This window comes from Lycium barbarum, chromosome 8 (assembly GCF_019175385.1).
Source record: "Lycium barbarum isolate Lr01 chromosome 8, ASM1917538v2, whole genome shotgun sequence".
Classification (NCBI taxonomy): Eukaryota; Viridiplantae; Streptophyta; class Magnoliopsida; order Solanales; family Solanaceae; genus Lycium; species Lycium barbarum.
The window spans coordinates 94680257-94696308 of record NC_083344.1 but is presented as its reverse complement, the minus strand read 5'-3'; the positions used below and the strand labels follow the sequence as shown (position 1 = coordinate 94696308).

General features: G+C 37.1%; 1 protein-coding gene across 1 annotated transcript; it reads right to left on the bottom strand.

Annotated features, from left to right (window-relative positions):
* Positions 1–1022: 1022 nt before the first annotated feature.
* Positions 1023–15232, bottom strand: LOC132606331 (autophagy protein 5). The gene is made up of 8 exons (XM_060319789.1): positions 14992–15232; positions 11758–11882; positions 11072–11138; positions 8915–9004; positions 8176–8263; positions 3473–3616; positions 2170–2298; positions 1023–1594 (listed from the first exon to the last, which is right to left on the bottom strand). Exons 1-8 carry the CDS (start codon positions 15094–15096, stop codon positions 1248–1250), a joined length of 1095 nt encoding a protein of 364 aa, XP_060175772.1. The 5' UTR covers positions 15097–15232; the 3' UTR covers positions 1023–1247.
* Between the last annotated feature and the right edge of the window lie 820 nt (positions 15233–16052).

The window sequence follows — 16052 nt, the reverse complement described above, 5'->3', positions numbered from 1 at the left end:
TAAATTTTGCTATGCCCCCTCCGGCAGACTTTTAGTTGTGTTTAACTAGAAGTCTGCCGGAGGGGGCAGACTTTTAGTTGTGTTTAACTAGAAGTCTGTCGGAGGGGGCAGACTTTTCGTTATGTTTAACTAAAAGTCTGCCGGAGGGGGCAGACTTTTAGTTGTGTTTAACTAAAAGTCTGCCCCCTCCGGTAGACTTTGCCTTGAAGCATATATATATATATATATATATATATATATATATATATATATATATATATATATATATATATATTTTAATTTTTTTTTTACTTTTCAAGGTAAACTTTTAGTTATGCCTTAACTAAAAAGTGTGCCCCAAAGACATAACTAAAAGTATGCCCATAAGGCGAAACTTTTCCTTAAAGCATAACTTAAACTTTGCCTTATAAGGCAAAGTCTATGCCTTAAGAAAAGTTCTTGCCTTATGGGGCATAATTTTGTTATGCCTTAACTAAAATTCTGCCCCATAAGGCATAACTAAACTATGTCTTAGGAAAAATTTTGCCTTATGGGCAGACTTTTAGTTATGCCCGATCCGGCATAACTTTAGCTTTTCCTTAAAGATTGTATGCTGGATCCGGCATACACTCCCCAGTCCTGCCTTGCGAAATAATTTTTTTATTTTATGCCTGAGCGGGGGTTCGAACCCAGAACTTCATGTATTCGCCCACCATTTCAAGCAAAGGGCAAAACTTAAAACCACAAATATGAGGGGCAAAATTTAAAGACCACAAATTTGAAGGGCAAAATTTAAAGACCACCCAAAAGAAGGGCAATCCGCGCAAAAAAATGTTATAGTGTCCCGAAGAGACAATTCAGCGGTCACAAGACCATTACAACTCAAACCATAGTATCACTTGTTTACCGCAATTGTTTGCTACTATGTGGAAAAAAGTCCAGCGTAAATCATTTTTATGAACTAAAAAATATGAGAAAAAAGATCTTAGTTCGATATATGCCAATGGTGTTCCTCCATCTTCTGAGATACTCTGCACAAAGTATATCTTAGAATCTGTTTTTCCATATTATGGCAATAAACTTTGCAACCATGAGGAGTTTGAGATGCAGATGTTTGGCTCTCTTGCCAATAGCATGGACAAGAGCTAGAGGAAAAAACTCTCGTTTAGAATATCCTATGCACTTCTTTACAGTTACTGACATATATACACTTATCAGAACTAAAGAATTCCCAAATCTCCTAAAATACTAATCCAGTAAACAATTTGCTATATGGTAATGGGTTCTTGAATTTTGACATATACACAGATATGAAGAAAGTATTCAGGGTTCATCAAATTGTTTACCACCCATGCAAAAGGAATCTCCATCTTTGGTTCAATTCCCTGAATGCGTATGAGCTTGATCTCAGCACCATCTGAAACAGAGCAAGAGACGATGCGCTCATTCAACATCTCCCCACTTTGTTCCATGCTGCTCTTGTTTGTTTCTTCAGGAGATAATCTCTGTCCAGCCTCAAATTCTTCTCTAGAAACGTCATCTTTTGGTGGAAGTTTTTCCCCGAAAAGCTCGGGCAGAAGTTTTGTTACTGCATTATACAAGGTGAAGCATTTTCCTGCAATCAAAGGCATCAAGAAGAAGGTATGAGGCATTAATAATCACAACAATTTCCAGAGCATAAACGCATAAAGAGACGCCCACCTTTGCTTTTGGGTCTTCTTTGCCCCTATCAAATACAACCTACCTTCAACTCAACTACCTAATCTACACTAACTTTGTTAGCACCACTAGTTACACATTCACACAAGAGCCTCCTTGACTTTTTCTTCCCATATGACATTGGTGATCTTCATAGCAAGGGACTTTTTCTTCATGAGTTCTTTTTTCCAAGGTTGCTCACTATCCATCCTCATCCTAAACTCGTCTAAATTCCACCTATAATTGTGGTAGAAGGACCAAATGATGTAGGTTAATCACATTATCTTAGTTTACCTAAGCAAACTGCTAGCCTCCCACCAGTCAACATTTACCTCATAGGAAAAGGTAGACTAAAGTCAACCCTGAAATGCGGAATATAATCACCAATCCTCTAAGTATGGCTTTGATGTTCATGAAGTTACCAGAGGTTAGTCACTGTGTGTGCACAAATACAAAATGAAACTAAAAATTATAGGGGGCACAATCTCTTACCATCTCCATGGATCTCAACAGGTCTGTTTATGTAAGAGATTTTGTCCCAACTTTCAACCACCGGTGCTTCTTCTAATTCATCAAAATCCTCATTGATAGTTCTAACATACAGTCGAACCGGAATTCTACCTGAATACAGCACAAAACAGAAGACAATTTATATGGAAGTAGTGTAAGAAGTTAGGAAGGAGTAGACCGTTCTGTTGATACCCAAAAAGATCCAAGCAGCAAGAATGCATCATTAAGGTAGAAGGATCTTTTCAGGGATGAACAAACGGTGTTATATTCACTGCTAAACGGACAAGGGTGCGTTTCTATGTTTAAGATAGTTTCCCAAAGGGAGACTTGACAACCGATTTCAGTGACCAGTCCTTTCGGTCCCACCAATAAACTACTGAAGCCCACTCCAAACAAAAAAAGAAGAAGAAGAAGAAGAATTATTAGTGGGCTTTTTTGGTTATTTTTGCAATTTCCGGGTCAGCTTGCACCCACCTCGACTATTCCACGGGGGTAACAGGTAACTCTGCCATCAAGACTTAGGCAGATGGAAGAAATCACCTAGTGTCTTTTATCCCTATTGAGATTCGAACCTATGCTAATATCTTGCAAGTATATTCCTCGAGAAACAAATGCCTTCAGTTCTCACAAGATAGCTTAAAGTAAAAATCCCCTATGCTACAACAGCACATGTCAAGTTGCTTCAATGAGCTCAAGTCACAAGTGCCACACAAAGAAACGTCCACCACTTTAACCCGAAATCACAGCGAATTATCTCTAGAGAACGGTCCACCAAATCTATAAGAAAAATCTGGAAAGGATGATCAAGTTACAATCCCAACAGTTAGGTTTAAACTATCAATTACATGTTTTTAACTGGGATTAGAAAATCAAGATAATCGTGAATCAACACAGGTGACAAAGATTTGAAGAATAGCCTTGCCATATCATATGAGGCGATTTAGACAGCTGAAATCTTATCATGAAGGGACAAGGAGACACTAAACAAGAATATAGCTTCACTCAATTACTTGCTACGGCAAGTTCCTCTAAGATAAGAAAGTAAGAATATCAACTTAATCTCTCCTACTAACTAGAGCCGTCAAATCAAATTTCATAATTCACAAACTATAGAGCATTTTTTTCCATATTTATCTAATCAAACGAAAAGAGAAGTTTTTGACTTTAATTTATTCAAAAGGGTAAAGGGAAAGAATGGGACACAGGGACGAGAGAGTGCTAATTGAACATCCACAGTTTTACCTTATTCTGTAAGCTCGACTGACTATATATAAGTGTAACTCACCTGGCTTAGCTGATGCTGTGCCATCGGCATTTTGAGTGCTTTCCGGTGATTTAGGAGAGGAAATGTTCAATTTTATTGAAAAATCGTCCACATCTATGCCAATTTTAAGCTTAGACGAAATGCGAAGATAAGAGTCTAAATTACCTGTTACATCAAGAACACAAGTTCAGTGAGTGATATAGCCATGGATATGATAAGATCGCCTAGAAAGATGAAATAGTCCCTAGCACTGTATGTGCATGGCATTGGTAAAGATGACGGCAAGTAATACATGGAGAATTGAACCATCCTTTTGTCAAGGAAATTCATCAGAATGCAGTTAACTTTGTGTTGGCAAAGGATAACAGAAACTTCCAGTTAATCAATAGGTGTTTTATGCGCCAAGTAGCCAACCTAATTCAAAAAGTGTCAACCACCTATTCCTTCACTTTGCGGTAGCAACTGACCTTTGGAGCATGTTTCTTACTATTTTTGGATTGAAGTGGGCTATGCCATTCATTGTTAGAGAAGCCTATGTGAACTGGAATTCACAGAAAGTTGATCAAGCGATTAAAAAGATCTGGATTATGGTATCTGCTAGCATATTGTGTATTGGACAGAGAAATTGCAGATATTTTGATGGTATCTCAACTTCAAGCAGTTCCCTGAAGGTTAGATGTTTGGTTCTCTTTAGCTGCGTTAACCTTTCTCCTGTAAATAGTACCAATCATTTTTTGGAGTTCGTTAGCTCCCTAGACTTATAATAGCCTCTCTTTTGTAATTGAGCAGATATACTCTCTCTTTTGTAACCTTTGCATCTGCTCGATGCCTTCTACTGATATTAACTTCATCCCAAAAAAGAAAAAGGGGGAGCACAAGGAAGGATTCTTCACATTCCACATATAGAATAAATACTTTATAGAAACAGATAAAACAAGTCATACACACTAACGATCTAAATGAGTATATTCCAGAAAATTTGCACCCAGAAAAGAGCTAATAAAGAGACCCACAATTCCTTAGAAAGACATCATGATTCTTTCTGGAGAAAAATGATTTGCTAAGTTGCATCTCGAAATATTTTATCTCAAGGACTTCTGCTTATTCTGGGGAACAATCATTGTAGAAGGTCAAGAACATGAATAGTCTGTACTTGCATCTAATTTACCACTTGCACATGAGAAAATAAAACGTACTCCAAGGCTAAGGTGAAAAAAGATTTGGCAGAGCCACAAATGTGATTAATTAGAAAATCTAGATTTATGGAGAAGAGTTTGACCCCAACTCTAAAACAGCAAACCTGTCTGGATGGGTACAAGCTCGGAAAAGAAATGAATTTTTCTCATAGAAACTTCACTGTGCAGTAAAAGCAGAAACCCCAATACACCAACATTTGCCCTGGAAAATATAGCAGTACATTGATGTTCTTCTTTACTTTTATTTTTTGTCATCTATGAAAACTGAGAGACTCGACAGAAAAGCTCCACCATTCCCACAGATTGAACTACAGATTTCAATTATGGCATCAATAAGGCATGTTGCCAGAGCTCTTCACTCTCATTACAGAACCCTAGCCTTTTCTCCATCTCCTACCCTTGCGCACCATGGTATGTATGCACTATCAATTCTGCTACCGCATTTTGTTCATATGTACAGGCGCTGTTTATGTACTTTGGCTTAATTTTCTAGTACTAGTTTTAACTGAGCCATTTACGCGACATTGCTGCAATTTTGCATAATTAGGGTGAGTATACATGTGATCATGGAGTTGATTTCTTAGATGATCATTTCATTCCCTCCGTCCCAATTTATGTGGCACCGTTTTACTTGGCACAAAGTTGAAAGAAATACTTTTAAAATGTGTGGTCTAAAACAAACCTTAGACATTTGTGTGGCTATAATGCATTTCAAAAGGGGAATTTTGAAGTTAAATTGTTTCTAATTATAGTAAATTGACATTCCTTAGAGATTTGTGTGGCTATAATTCATTTCATTCAGGGTAAAAGGGGAATTTTGAAGTTAAATTGTTGCTAATTATAGTAAGGTGACATTCTTTTTGGACAAACTAAAAAGGAAAGGGTGTCACACAAATTAGGATAGAGGGAGTATCTTTTTTATTCCAATTTTGTTAAATAAAGGAAGTGATTTGCTGAGATAATAACTATTAGTTGAGTGACCATCTGCGAAATCAACCATGTGATCATGCATTTGGGACTTTGTAGAACTATGCCCATTGGCTTAACTGGGTTTGCGTAAAAAGACTTGCCCATTTACTTATGTAGGTAAATTATGATGAGCTACAGCTCTGTAAATTAAGTATTAGTACTATTAAATTAGAGTTTGGTAGATATAAGACTGCTGTTGAATTAATCCTAAACACTCGACCCTAGACTTAAGGTTGTTAGACATGGGGTATTTGAAATATGATTCCAGTGATTATCTTTTTTCCTATTTTTATGTGGAAGTTATCTCTCATTGTTCTTCATGCCAAAAGCAAAGAACAGGGGCATGTAAAGATGATTGGTTAGTGGTTATAAATATGGGTGTAAGAATACACATGTGAAGCTAAGCTGGTTACGTGGATAAGTGTGAAATTCGATAGGTTATCGAAATTGAATCTGAAGGAAGGAGGAAAGAACAAAAAAAAAAAGTTCCTATGGACCTAATGATGCAAAAGATGCTTTAAACTATTTGGCATGGTCATACTACAAATCTTATGGATATGAGATATGACTAGCATGTCCAGTGACAATTCACAAATGTGACTTAACTGAGATAACCACTTTCGAGTTTGGGCTCATCATATTTTCTGTACTTTCTTTCTGATGAACTTTAGCTTGTATTCTCAATTATGATTTGCATCATCTTGTACTATGCTGAAAGCGAGAAACTAGAGATTATGATAGACCTTAAATAAAGTGTCAAGAATGGAGAACACTGTAGCTAAATTATTAGAGGATGTTTATCATGTTCCTAGTTCGATCAGAGATCCAACAAGCTCTAGTGTTCTACCATTAGTCTCAGCAGATTCTGGATTGTGGAGTTTTGCTGCTTCTGCTTCACTTGACATATCTAGTGACCAGAAATTTTGCAGCTTTTTTCATTTTCCTTTGTAAAAGCTGTATCATTGATGGCACGTTGAATTAAAAGGATACTAATGCTGACACAGTCGACATTTTGGACACTTAATCTTATTCGTCACTAGGTACCTGTCAAAATCATAGCCTCAAGTTTATTGCTGAATTCATTTCCTTGAAGGGTTGATTCATGCTTAAACTACAAAGCTAGTAAAGGTGAGGATGCAGAGCCTAACTCCATCCAAGATGCAGTTTTGTCTAAGGTGACAAGCCTAAGTACAGCAAAGCTGTAGCCTGCATTGAACCTTTTCTACTTTCTTTTTTATCCTTTTACTAGATTGACTGTGGGAAACGGCATACTTTTGGCTATAAATAGAAAGCGTATGATAGCTGGCTGTTTCTGTAATACTAGATGACATCTACAACTTACGTTAATGATTGGGAGATTGATGAGTTCTGTGACAAGAAGGTGCCACCAAAACTTAAAGGCAAGTTCTACTGAGTGGTGGTTAGACCATGTTGCATGGGGCGGAGTGTTGGCCAGTCAAGAACTCTCACGTTCAGAAGATGAAAGTTGTGGAAATGCGGATGTTGCGATAGATGTGTGGGCATACTAGGAGATATAGGATTAAGAATGAAGATATCCAGTACAAGGTGGGAGTGGCCTCGGTGGAGGATAAGATGCGGGAAGCGAGGCTGAGATGGTTCGGACATGTGCAGAGGAGATGCATGGATGCCCCAGTGTGGAGGTGTGAGTGGTTGGCTATGAACGGTTCCAGGAGAGGTAGAGGCAGGCCGGAGAAGTATTGCGGAGAGGTGATTGGACAAGACATGGAACAAGTCCAGCTTACCGAAGATATGACTTTAGATAGGAGGTTATGGAGGATACGGATTAGGGTAGAAGGTTAGTAGGTAGTTGAACATAGTCCTACTTATCTGTTCAAATTGGTTCTCGTAGTATTACTCTTGTAGTTTTTTGTCCTTCGATTTCTGCTACTATTTGTTGTTTCTTGTACTTCGATTATTGTATTAATTTGTGGTAGTACTGCTCCTTTTTTCCATACTGTTTTGTTATGCTTTTATAGTATTTTTCCATGACTGTTTATACTGCTTTGAATTGCTTGTCCTTGTGTCGAGGGTCTACCAGAAACAGCCTCTCTACCTCACGGGGTAAGATCTACGTACACTCTACCCTCCCCAGACCCCAATTTGTGGGATTTCACCGGGTATGTTGTTTTTTATATGAAAACTGAAAGTCATATAACATCACATGATTTTTACCACTTAAAACCTCATGATCTATAACCAAATCTTTTCCTTTTTTGTGTTCTGATAGGTGATTAATACCCAGTTATGACAGGTTTATATTTACTCAACAAAAAAAATCCTAATTCACAGTTCTTAAGACCAGATTTAGATTACCCTTATTTGGAAAGCATTTGTAGAGTAATCAAAGAGGTTTCATTATCATCTTGTTAAATATTCAAACACCTAATTCATCTCACAATATTCAAAAGCCTAACTACTTGGGTACAAGTTATACTAGTAGGTTGCACTTTACCTTGCTGGTAATAAATCCAAGAAAATAAGTCACTTGAGAAATCAAAGAAGCCACAGTATTATAAGCCCCGCAATTAAGATGCATACCATCCATAATGGAGCGCCAGAGTTCTAATTGATCGGATTGAGACATATTCATTACATTTTTGCAGTTCCCATTGATTATATATGCTGCCTGCAGATCAGCCAATGGAAGTGTCAGAAATTCAGAATGTACACCATAAGTTCAACATCATCAAACCTCAGTTCTATAGCCAAACCCCACCACTGATCCCCCATGATTCATAGCTCTTACAACCAGCATTGTCCTTTGTTAGTGGGGCATTCACAATTAAAATCGAGTGGATACAATTGAAATGAATTGATTGTCAACCCCAAGCATACACTCCTAGATTCACATCTCTGACAACCAACATAGTCCCGCTGTTCTAGAGCATTGCATATTAGCTACCAGAAGGCACATTTTAAGATAATAACTATTCTATTAGAACAAAAAACTTGATACAAAATTTAGCTTGCTTCAACACGATAGAAAAATATAATTATGTGTATGTGAAATAGCCCACCAAATCTCACTTGCAACTAGATATGTCCAACACCCAAATGATCCAGCACCAGTAGGACACAAAAGAATAAGGTGTGATCAAACTTTGACAAGCTACAATGTATCTTGTAATTACAAGAAAATAACTGAAACAACTTTACTTGCTCAGTACCAATTTGGTACTGAGATCTGTTAATAAAACTTACTTTACCTATCAAAAAAAAAAAAAAAAAGAAGAAGAAGTTAAAAGTGCGGAAGCTAACAAAAGAAACTATACCTAACCTCTTTAAGTGAATTAATAAAGCACCATTTTACACTATCTTCGCCTTCACAGGGTGTTAAGATATTTCCAGGATATCCTCTAAAATGTACCTGCAGAGAGATTGCATGAAGGTGTTGCCATTAAACTGAGATGCATCCCTGATATTATAATAACCTGTTTCATTAAGTAAAGCATGCTACATAACCATAAAAGTTAAGTCCAAAGTGAGCTACGTAGTTAGACCTTTATTGTCAATAACAATATTCTTTCTTAGAATGTTATTGATAACAATATTGATAATATATTGTCCACATTATCCTTTGATACAGTCACAGAAATGCTTAAGCATTTTCATTTCTAGTATTAAAGTAATCATGTAATAATCTTTCTTTCATAGATGAAATTATTCAGCAGCAGCACATCCAGTTTTCGAAAATATTTTTTTTTTTTTTTTTTTTTGGGGGGGGGGGGGGGGTTAATGAAGTAAAGTCTGCAATCTATTTTTACGATCTATCATAATAATGAAATGAAATATCATGGATTCTACTTCATTTCAAATTCGATTAGAATATTTGTAACCCCAAAGAATTAGTAATACTTTTTAAACTGAAATCCTATAATTAACTATCAAACAGAAAGCTAGATATAATTTTCATGTAGATAATATCTTTCAGATATAGTATGTAATATACTTCTAATTCATTGTAATTTTAGATTGTTTACCAGTCCAGAATGTTTCACAGGTTGTTAGTTTCCTCTTTTATGTCAGATTTTGTTTTAGAAAGGTCAAAACATATGAAAACCAGTAGATAATTTGTAATAGAATGTGTAGTAATGATCTTATTGATTTATGCTAGTATATTAGGAAATACTAGAATATAATAATTCTAATAATTAACTGCACCAAAACTGATCAAGTATTAGAGAGTCAACTCAATCGATCGGCCAACTGCACAATTGGGTTGGCTATACAAATTTTTTTATATCCATTCTGTTGAACCCCGGCTTATTTTATTCTAATGCTGGTAAACAAAATTAAGGCAAGTTAGGCATTTTCTAAAGATAGGATTTCAAGATCTCATACTTATCCTTACACTGACATATAACCAGGTTTATAACCGGACTAAATGACACCTGACAAATACTGGACCTAATGTAAGTGTAATAACAACTAAGTTTTAACTCCAACTATTTGGCATCATCTTTATGAATCCTTCGCTTTTATTGTGAATATTCTTAAGTAAATCTGCACTGGTTCCACGAGACTGATATTTTGAAACAAACCTCTGCACAATTTTTTACAAGGACAACTGACACTGGTTGTACAACACTTTCCAGAGTGTGTAACATATACAAGTACACAACCTTACCTCCACAATATTAATGAATTAAACAAACTAAATAAATAATCAAATGTATCAACTAAAAGGGACACTTATGGAAAGTAATAGAAGGTATTTAATTTAATGTAACTTAAAATGCATCATCTTTTTACCACCTCTTTTCTTTCCTCCTATTCTTATCTGATCAAATCCTAAAGTGCCATAACACAAATAATTGTTGTATTGGGATAATAAGCTTATATGCTCTAACAATAAAATTTAAGGGGCCATTAATCTAAATGGATTTGGAATCTTTGAGAATATCATCTGCACAACAGATGATTCATGCCCAGAAACCTCACATTCAGTAATCATACAATATATTTCCATCCTAGCCATTCATTTCTCGAAGCTTAGCATTATTTAACGATTAAAGTTTTTGGCAAAAAGAACATGGGAGAGGATGAGGAAGGGCGAGAGAGAGAGAGAGAGAGAAGGTTTAGTTTTCTTCAACTGATGAAGCAAATAGCTTTAACCCCTGTTTTCTCAAAGCAGGAAGCGGAAGTAAAAGAAAGCAGCTTACTGATTTAGTTCATTAAGACATTAAATAAGCTTCATATGTTGGTATCAATAGCATCCTCAATTTAGTCGAGAAGTGGAGGCTTTGAGAAAGATGCTCTGATGAATTTCAAGCCTACACTTCCATTTCTTATTTGCTTGCTAATTCCTATAAAATCAGGTTACCACTTTCTACTACCCTTCCTCAGACAAATCCAACAATGATGGTGTTACTTTCAGCTAATAGTTCATAGTTCCACGTAGCTTAATAGCTTAAAGCAAAATACATTGACATACCGTCAGATTCCAAGGCCGTTCAGGTTCTGCACAAAGAAGATCAAAGAGTACCCCAGTAGGCACATACCTGAAAGAAGAATGCAAATATACATCAAAAGAAAATGTTAATTGCATTACATAACAAACTAAGGGCGGCCAACACTCTTAAATGAGGAAAACAAGAAAAGCTAAGAAAAGACTTCAACGTGATATCATCCTCTTCAGATTTTTCAAATTATTCAAGGAAGATTTTCCAGAATGAATAAGTCAATTCATGATCATCAACTGTCATACCATTTGAGCTGTGGGTGCCAGATAGTGTCCTAATTGGCTTAGTTGGCTACTGTCAACAGATATTTTCATATCGACAGATAAAGAGAACGTGCTACAAGATTGCTTCGCATTGTTACAAGAAAAAAAAGAGATAATTGGGTTGTCTGATATGAGACCAAGAAAGCTGTAATGACAAGAACTAAATAAACTGAAAAAGAACTGTAGCATATTTCTGGAGAATATGATACTTGAACAAGAAAAACATCAGCCATTGCATACGTTAAATCTAGAAAAGAAATCCCACATACGTTGTGTGAACTCATTCACGTGATCAACGTAAAACAATTGTTATATAATTTAACAACCCAACAATTCAACCACTGAGAAATAAACTTAAGTCTAAGATACGGTGATTGGCATGAGAGTATGCATACCATTTGAGAGGCAAGCCATTGTACTCAAACCATATGGTATCTACACCTGGAGGAAGTGAATCACTGAAGAAAGGTTTTATTTTTTGTGCTAAAAGAGGCAAGTACCCAATTCGAGGAGCTAAAATCTGCAATATGAAACATCATCAAACATAAAACAAAAATTAGTTCTTTTAGATTAATATCTATGGGGGGGGGGGGGGGGGGGGGGGGGGGGCATATATATATATGTATGTATGTATATCTGCTCAAGCTTCTGCATACACCTAATATGCATTCATTAATGTGTCTGGTAATAACCATGACATAGCAGTAAAGTAGCTGCATAGGACAGATGATTTCAGTCTCCTAGGATTAGCTTTGACATAGATGATAAGATTTGAATCATGATAGGAACCACAGGTAAACATTGGTTTCTCTTACGCAATGGTTGGTCTTTTTTGACCAGAAAGAAATTTTGAGTAAGGTCTACTGCAAGTAAGAGTGCAAATGCTATCCGAACCTAACTGTACTCAGTTCCCAAAAGCAGCTATATTTTTGTTTGGGATTTTAGCAGACATTCCTACTTTAATGTAGCATGGCATTGGCATTTTAAGCAAATAACTCAAAACACTTAGTGTTGAATTCGTATGTTTTATATCTAACACATTCTGAATGCCTCTCTGTTCTTGTTTTTGATAAAGCAAATAAATTTTGCAAATGTTTGGGCTAAAACAAAAGTGCCCATATACACGTAGTATACCAAAAAAGAAGAAAACTAAAGAAAAATTTAATTTTCTACGAAATATACCCAATCTTATGTACAACAAGGAACTTCATGGGTGCACCAAAAGGAAATAAGGGATATGCGGGCTACTCCTCACATTCCCAAAATTCATCTCTACTCCTTCAAAAGCTCTCATGTTTGTTGTTACCATTATCTCTCATGTTTTACTCTTCAAATAACCTACATGAGTGCTAGCGGAGCAACAGTCCAAGCCCTGTGCCTCCTCCTCCTACCACAATTCCAGCTGGACTTTAACTCTTTGACAGATCTTGACATCAACCGTGATATGCCGAACCTCGAGGCAAAACGACATGTAGAAGGAGATGATCAACTTCTCCACTTGCTTACTTGCACATGAAACAGCTACTGACACAAACGACCTTCCACTTCCTAAGATTCTCGGTTGTTAAGAACATCAATGTAGCTGCTAACCAAGTGAAAAAACACACCTTCCTCGGAACCTTCGGAATCCAAATCGAACTATAAGGAACGACAACCTCCTCCCTACTCAATAGCTTTTCAGACAAAGACTTAACAGACTAAACTTATTCCCCAAATCCCACCTTTTTTCTTTTGATAAGGATTCCACAAATCCCACCTCAGTCATGACTATAAAATGTTGTACTTTATTTGTGAAGAAAATCTAACAATCTTGGGAAATCAATCACCTCCCAATCATGGAAATTTTTCCTGAACATCAAAGTCTCAAAAAATCTCACCATCCTGTATTTTCCGGATTTGTTGGATTGTGAATTCCTCTTGGAATGATACGGTAAAAATGTAAATCCTCTTTCAAAGTGTTGTCCCACACCACGTTGGCCCCCCAAAACTAACTCTCCTCCAGTCTCTTCCCTGAATGATACATTACCACTAAATCCTAATCATCCTTCCATAATGTTCCTCCCTAAACCGCACCCACGAGGCATAATCACATCTTTAGTTCTCCACCGCCTTCCATAGCCTCATATTTGTCTACTATTACCCCTTTCCAAAAATCTTGTTCCTCTGCCACAAATCTCCATAACCATTCACCCAACAATGCCTCATTGAAGGCCCTTAAATCTTTAACTACAAGCCCTCCTCAACAATTAGGAGATGTCACAATCTCCCAGCAAACCAAATAAAACTTCCCCCATTTGACAAAACCTGTAAGAAATTTCTTTGGAACCTTTTTAACTTTTTTATAACACTAGATGGAGCATGACACAAGGACATAAAATATGTACGGATACTCGATAAAGTGTTCTTAATAAAGCACTTCCTTCTCACCTTTGGTATGCCTTTCTTATAAACATATTAGACATGTACATCATGAGTAGCAAATAAATTAAATCCGCTTTGCTTCTTAGAAACTAGGTTTCACTATTAGCCCAAAGACTAATGCAAACCACAAATCTCAGAACCTCACATTAGAAACCCATCAACATTATTCCACATTGCCACAATCCACTACCTAATTCCGTGTCATACTTTCTTCATTCAAACTATCAACATTGATTTTCCGTGCGACTCCAACCCCTAATATATAGTTTGGAGGTGGGAACAAGCAGTTTATCACTAAACCATCATTAATTTCTCTTTTCGAAAGGTTCAACAGCCCAACTAACCCTTGATCCGGCGCAAGATGGAGGCACCGGACCACAAAATAAATCTTTGCCGGTCAATTCAGAGTTAAACATTCTCACCCTTTCCCAATGAATTGTCAGGTCCACAGTCAGGGGCGTATTTACCATGGAAAATGTGATTTACGTGAACCCACGGTCTTTCCGCCAAACTAGATATTTTTTGTACATATTTCTAGAATTGATGTAATATTATTTGCTTGCATCCATGCTCCAAAAAGGTTGAATGTTAGAGTTATTTACTTAAATAGAGATCAACTCCCAACTAATGGATCTTCTTCTTTTTTTTTTTTTTTTTTTTAAGGTGGTGCATCCATGTTCTGGAAATCGTAGATCCGCCTCTATCTACACTTATCCAAAACCCCGACCCCCAGGTTTGGGGTATACCACCATCCTCACTTATCAATTTTGCTTTAAACTTGAGCAAAGAATCTTAACATTCGCATATTTAGAAACTCATACTCCCGCTATCCCAATTTATGTGGCACAGTTTGAATTTCGAGAGACAAGCAGTTTAATTTTTGAATTCAGGCATGAAATGTTTAAGTGTTTTGTTACATATTTGAAAACTACTATAAGTCACAATAAGTGATAAGTCAAAATAATTGAAAGATATTTATAAAAAAGAATTGCAGTAAAAGAAAGACTTATTTGAAACTTGAAATTCGAAAAACATCACATAAATTGGGACTGGGACGGAGGGAGTAGTATAAATTCCGATTATAGAATCAAAGAATTGATTCAAAACCTAGGAAAAAAATTAGAAAACCGTGCACATTCGTGAAACCAAAGTAATCATAAGAAGAAGAAGAAGAAGAAGAAGAAGAAGGAATTGAGAACAGAGTTTACGAGAGCAGGTTGGGGAGGAGGGAGAGTAGTGACTTCGGATTGATGAAGATGAATTTGTAGAGGAATTGCTCCTTCCCATATGTATTTCTTTGCTTCACTTTCCATTTTTATTATCCTTCACCCTTTCTTCTTTGACTTGCAGCAAATGATCACCGGTAACGTCAAGTCACGGTGAAGCTCACATTTAATATAATTCGAATTCGTGCCACTAAGCCCCTGTTTGGATGGTGGTTTCCGTGGTTCATACTCTCTACGAAACCATCTTAGTTTTTATTGTTCTTAAAATTATGTGGTACGGTATTATAACCCGTGGATCATCCCATAGTTATATAACTATAAAAAGTCTCAATTTTTGTAACCACGAATTTAGTAATTTTTTCGTGATTACATATTTCATTTCTCCATTATACCCTACCCTCAACCATCCATCCCACCCCACCCCACCCCACCCCCACGCTACCACTCACTCCCGCCCCACCCTCAACCATCCACCCCACCCCACCCCACCCCCACGCTACCACTCACTCCCGCCCCACCCTCCACCATCCACCCCACCCTACCACTCACCCCCGCCACTCATTCCCACCACACCTTCACCCTACCACCCACCCCACCCCCACTCCTCTACCACCCACCCCTACCACCCCAACCACCACCCACTACCCCTCACCACCCTTTAACCCCACCCCATAACCACTCACCCCCACCTACCACCCACTATTCCCACCCTCATCCCCAACCACCCATTCCTCCACCACCGCCACCCACTACCCCTTACCATCGCCCACCCCCACCCTCACCTTACCACCCACTACCCCACCTTCATCCTACAACCACCCACCTCACACCACCCAACCCTTCACCACTCCCACTCACTACCCACTTATTTTTTAAAGTTCTTGTTTTGTTCTTTACTTGAGTTTTATTAATATATATAAACTAATTTCTAATTAAGAGTTAAGGGTGTTTTAGTAAACTTACAAGTTATGATACAGTACCATACAGTCAAAACAAACAATACAAATGTTATTAAACCACAACAAACGATACAGTCTATCCAA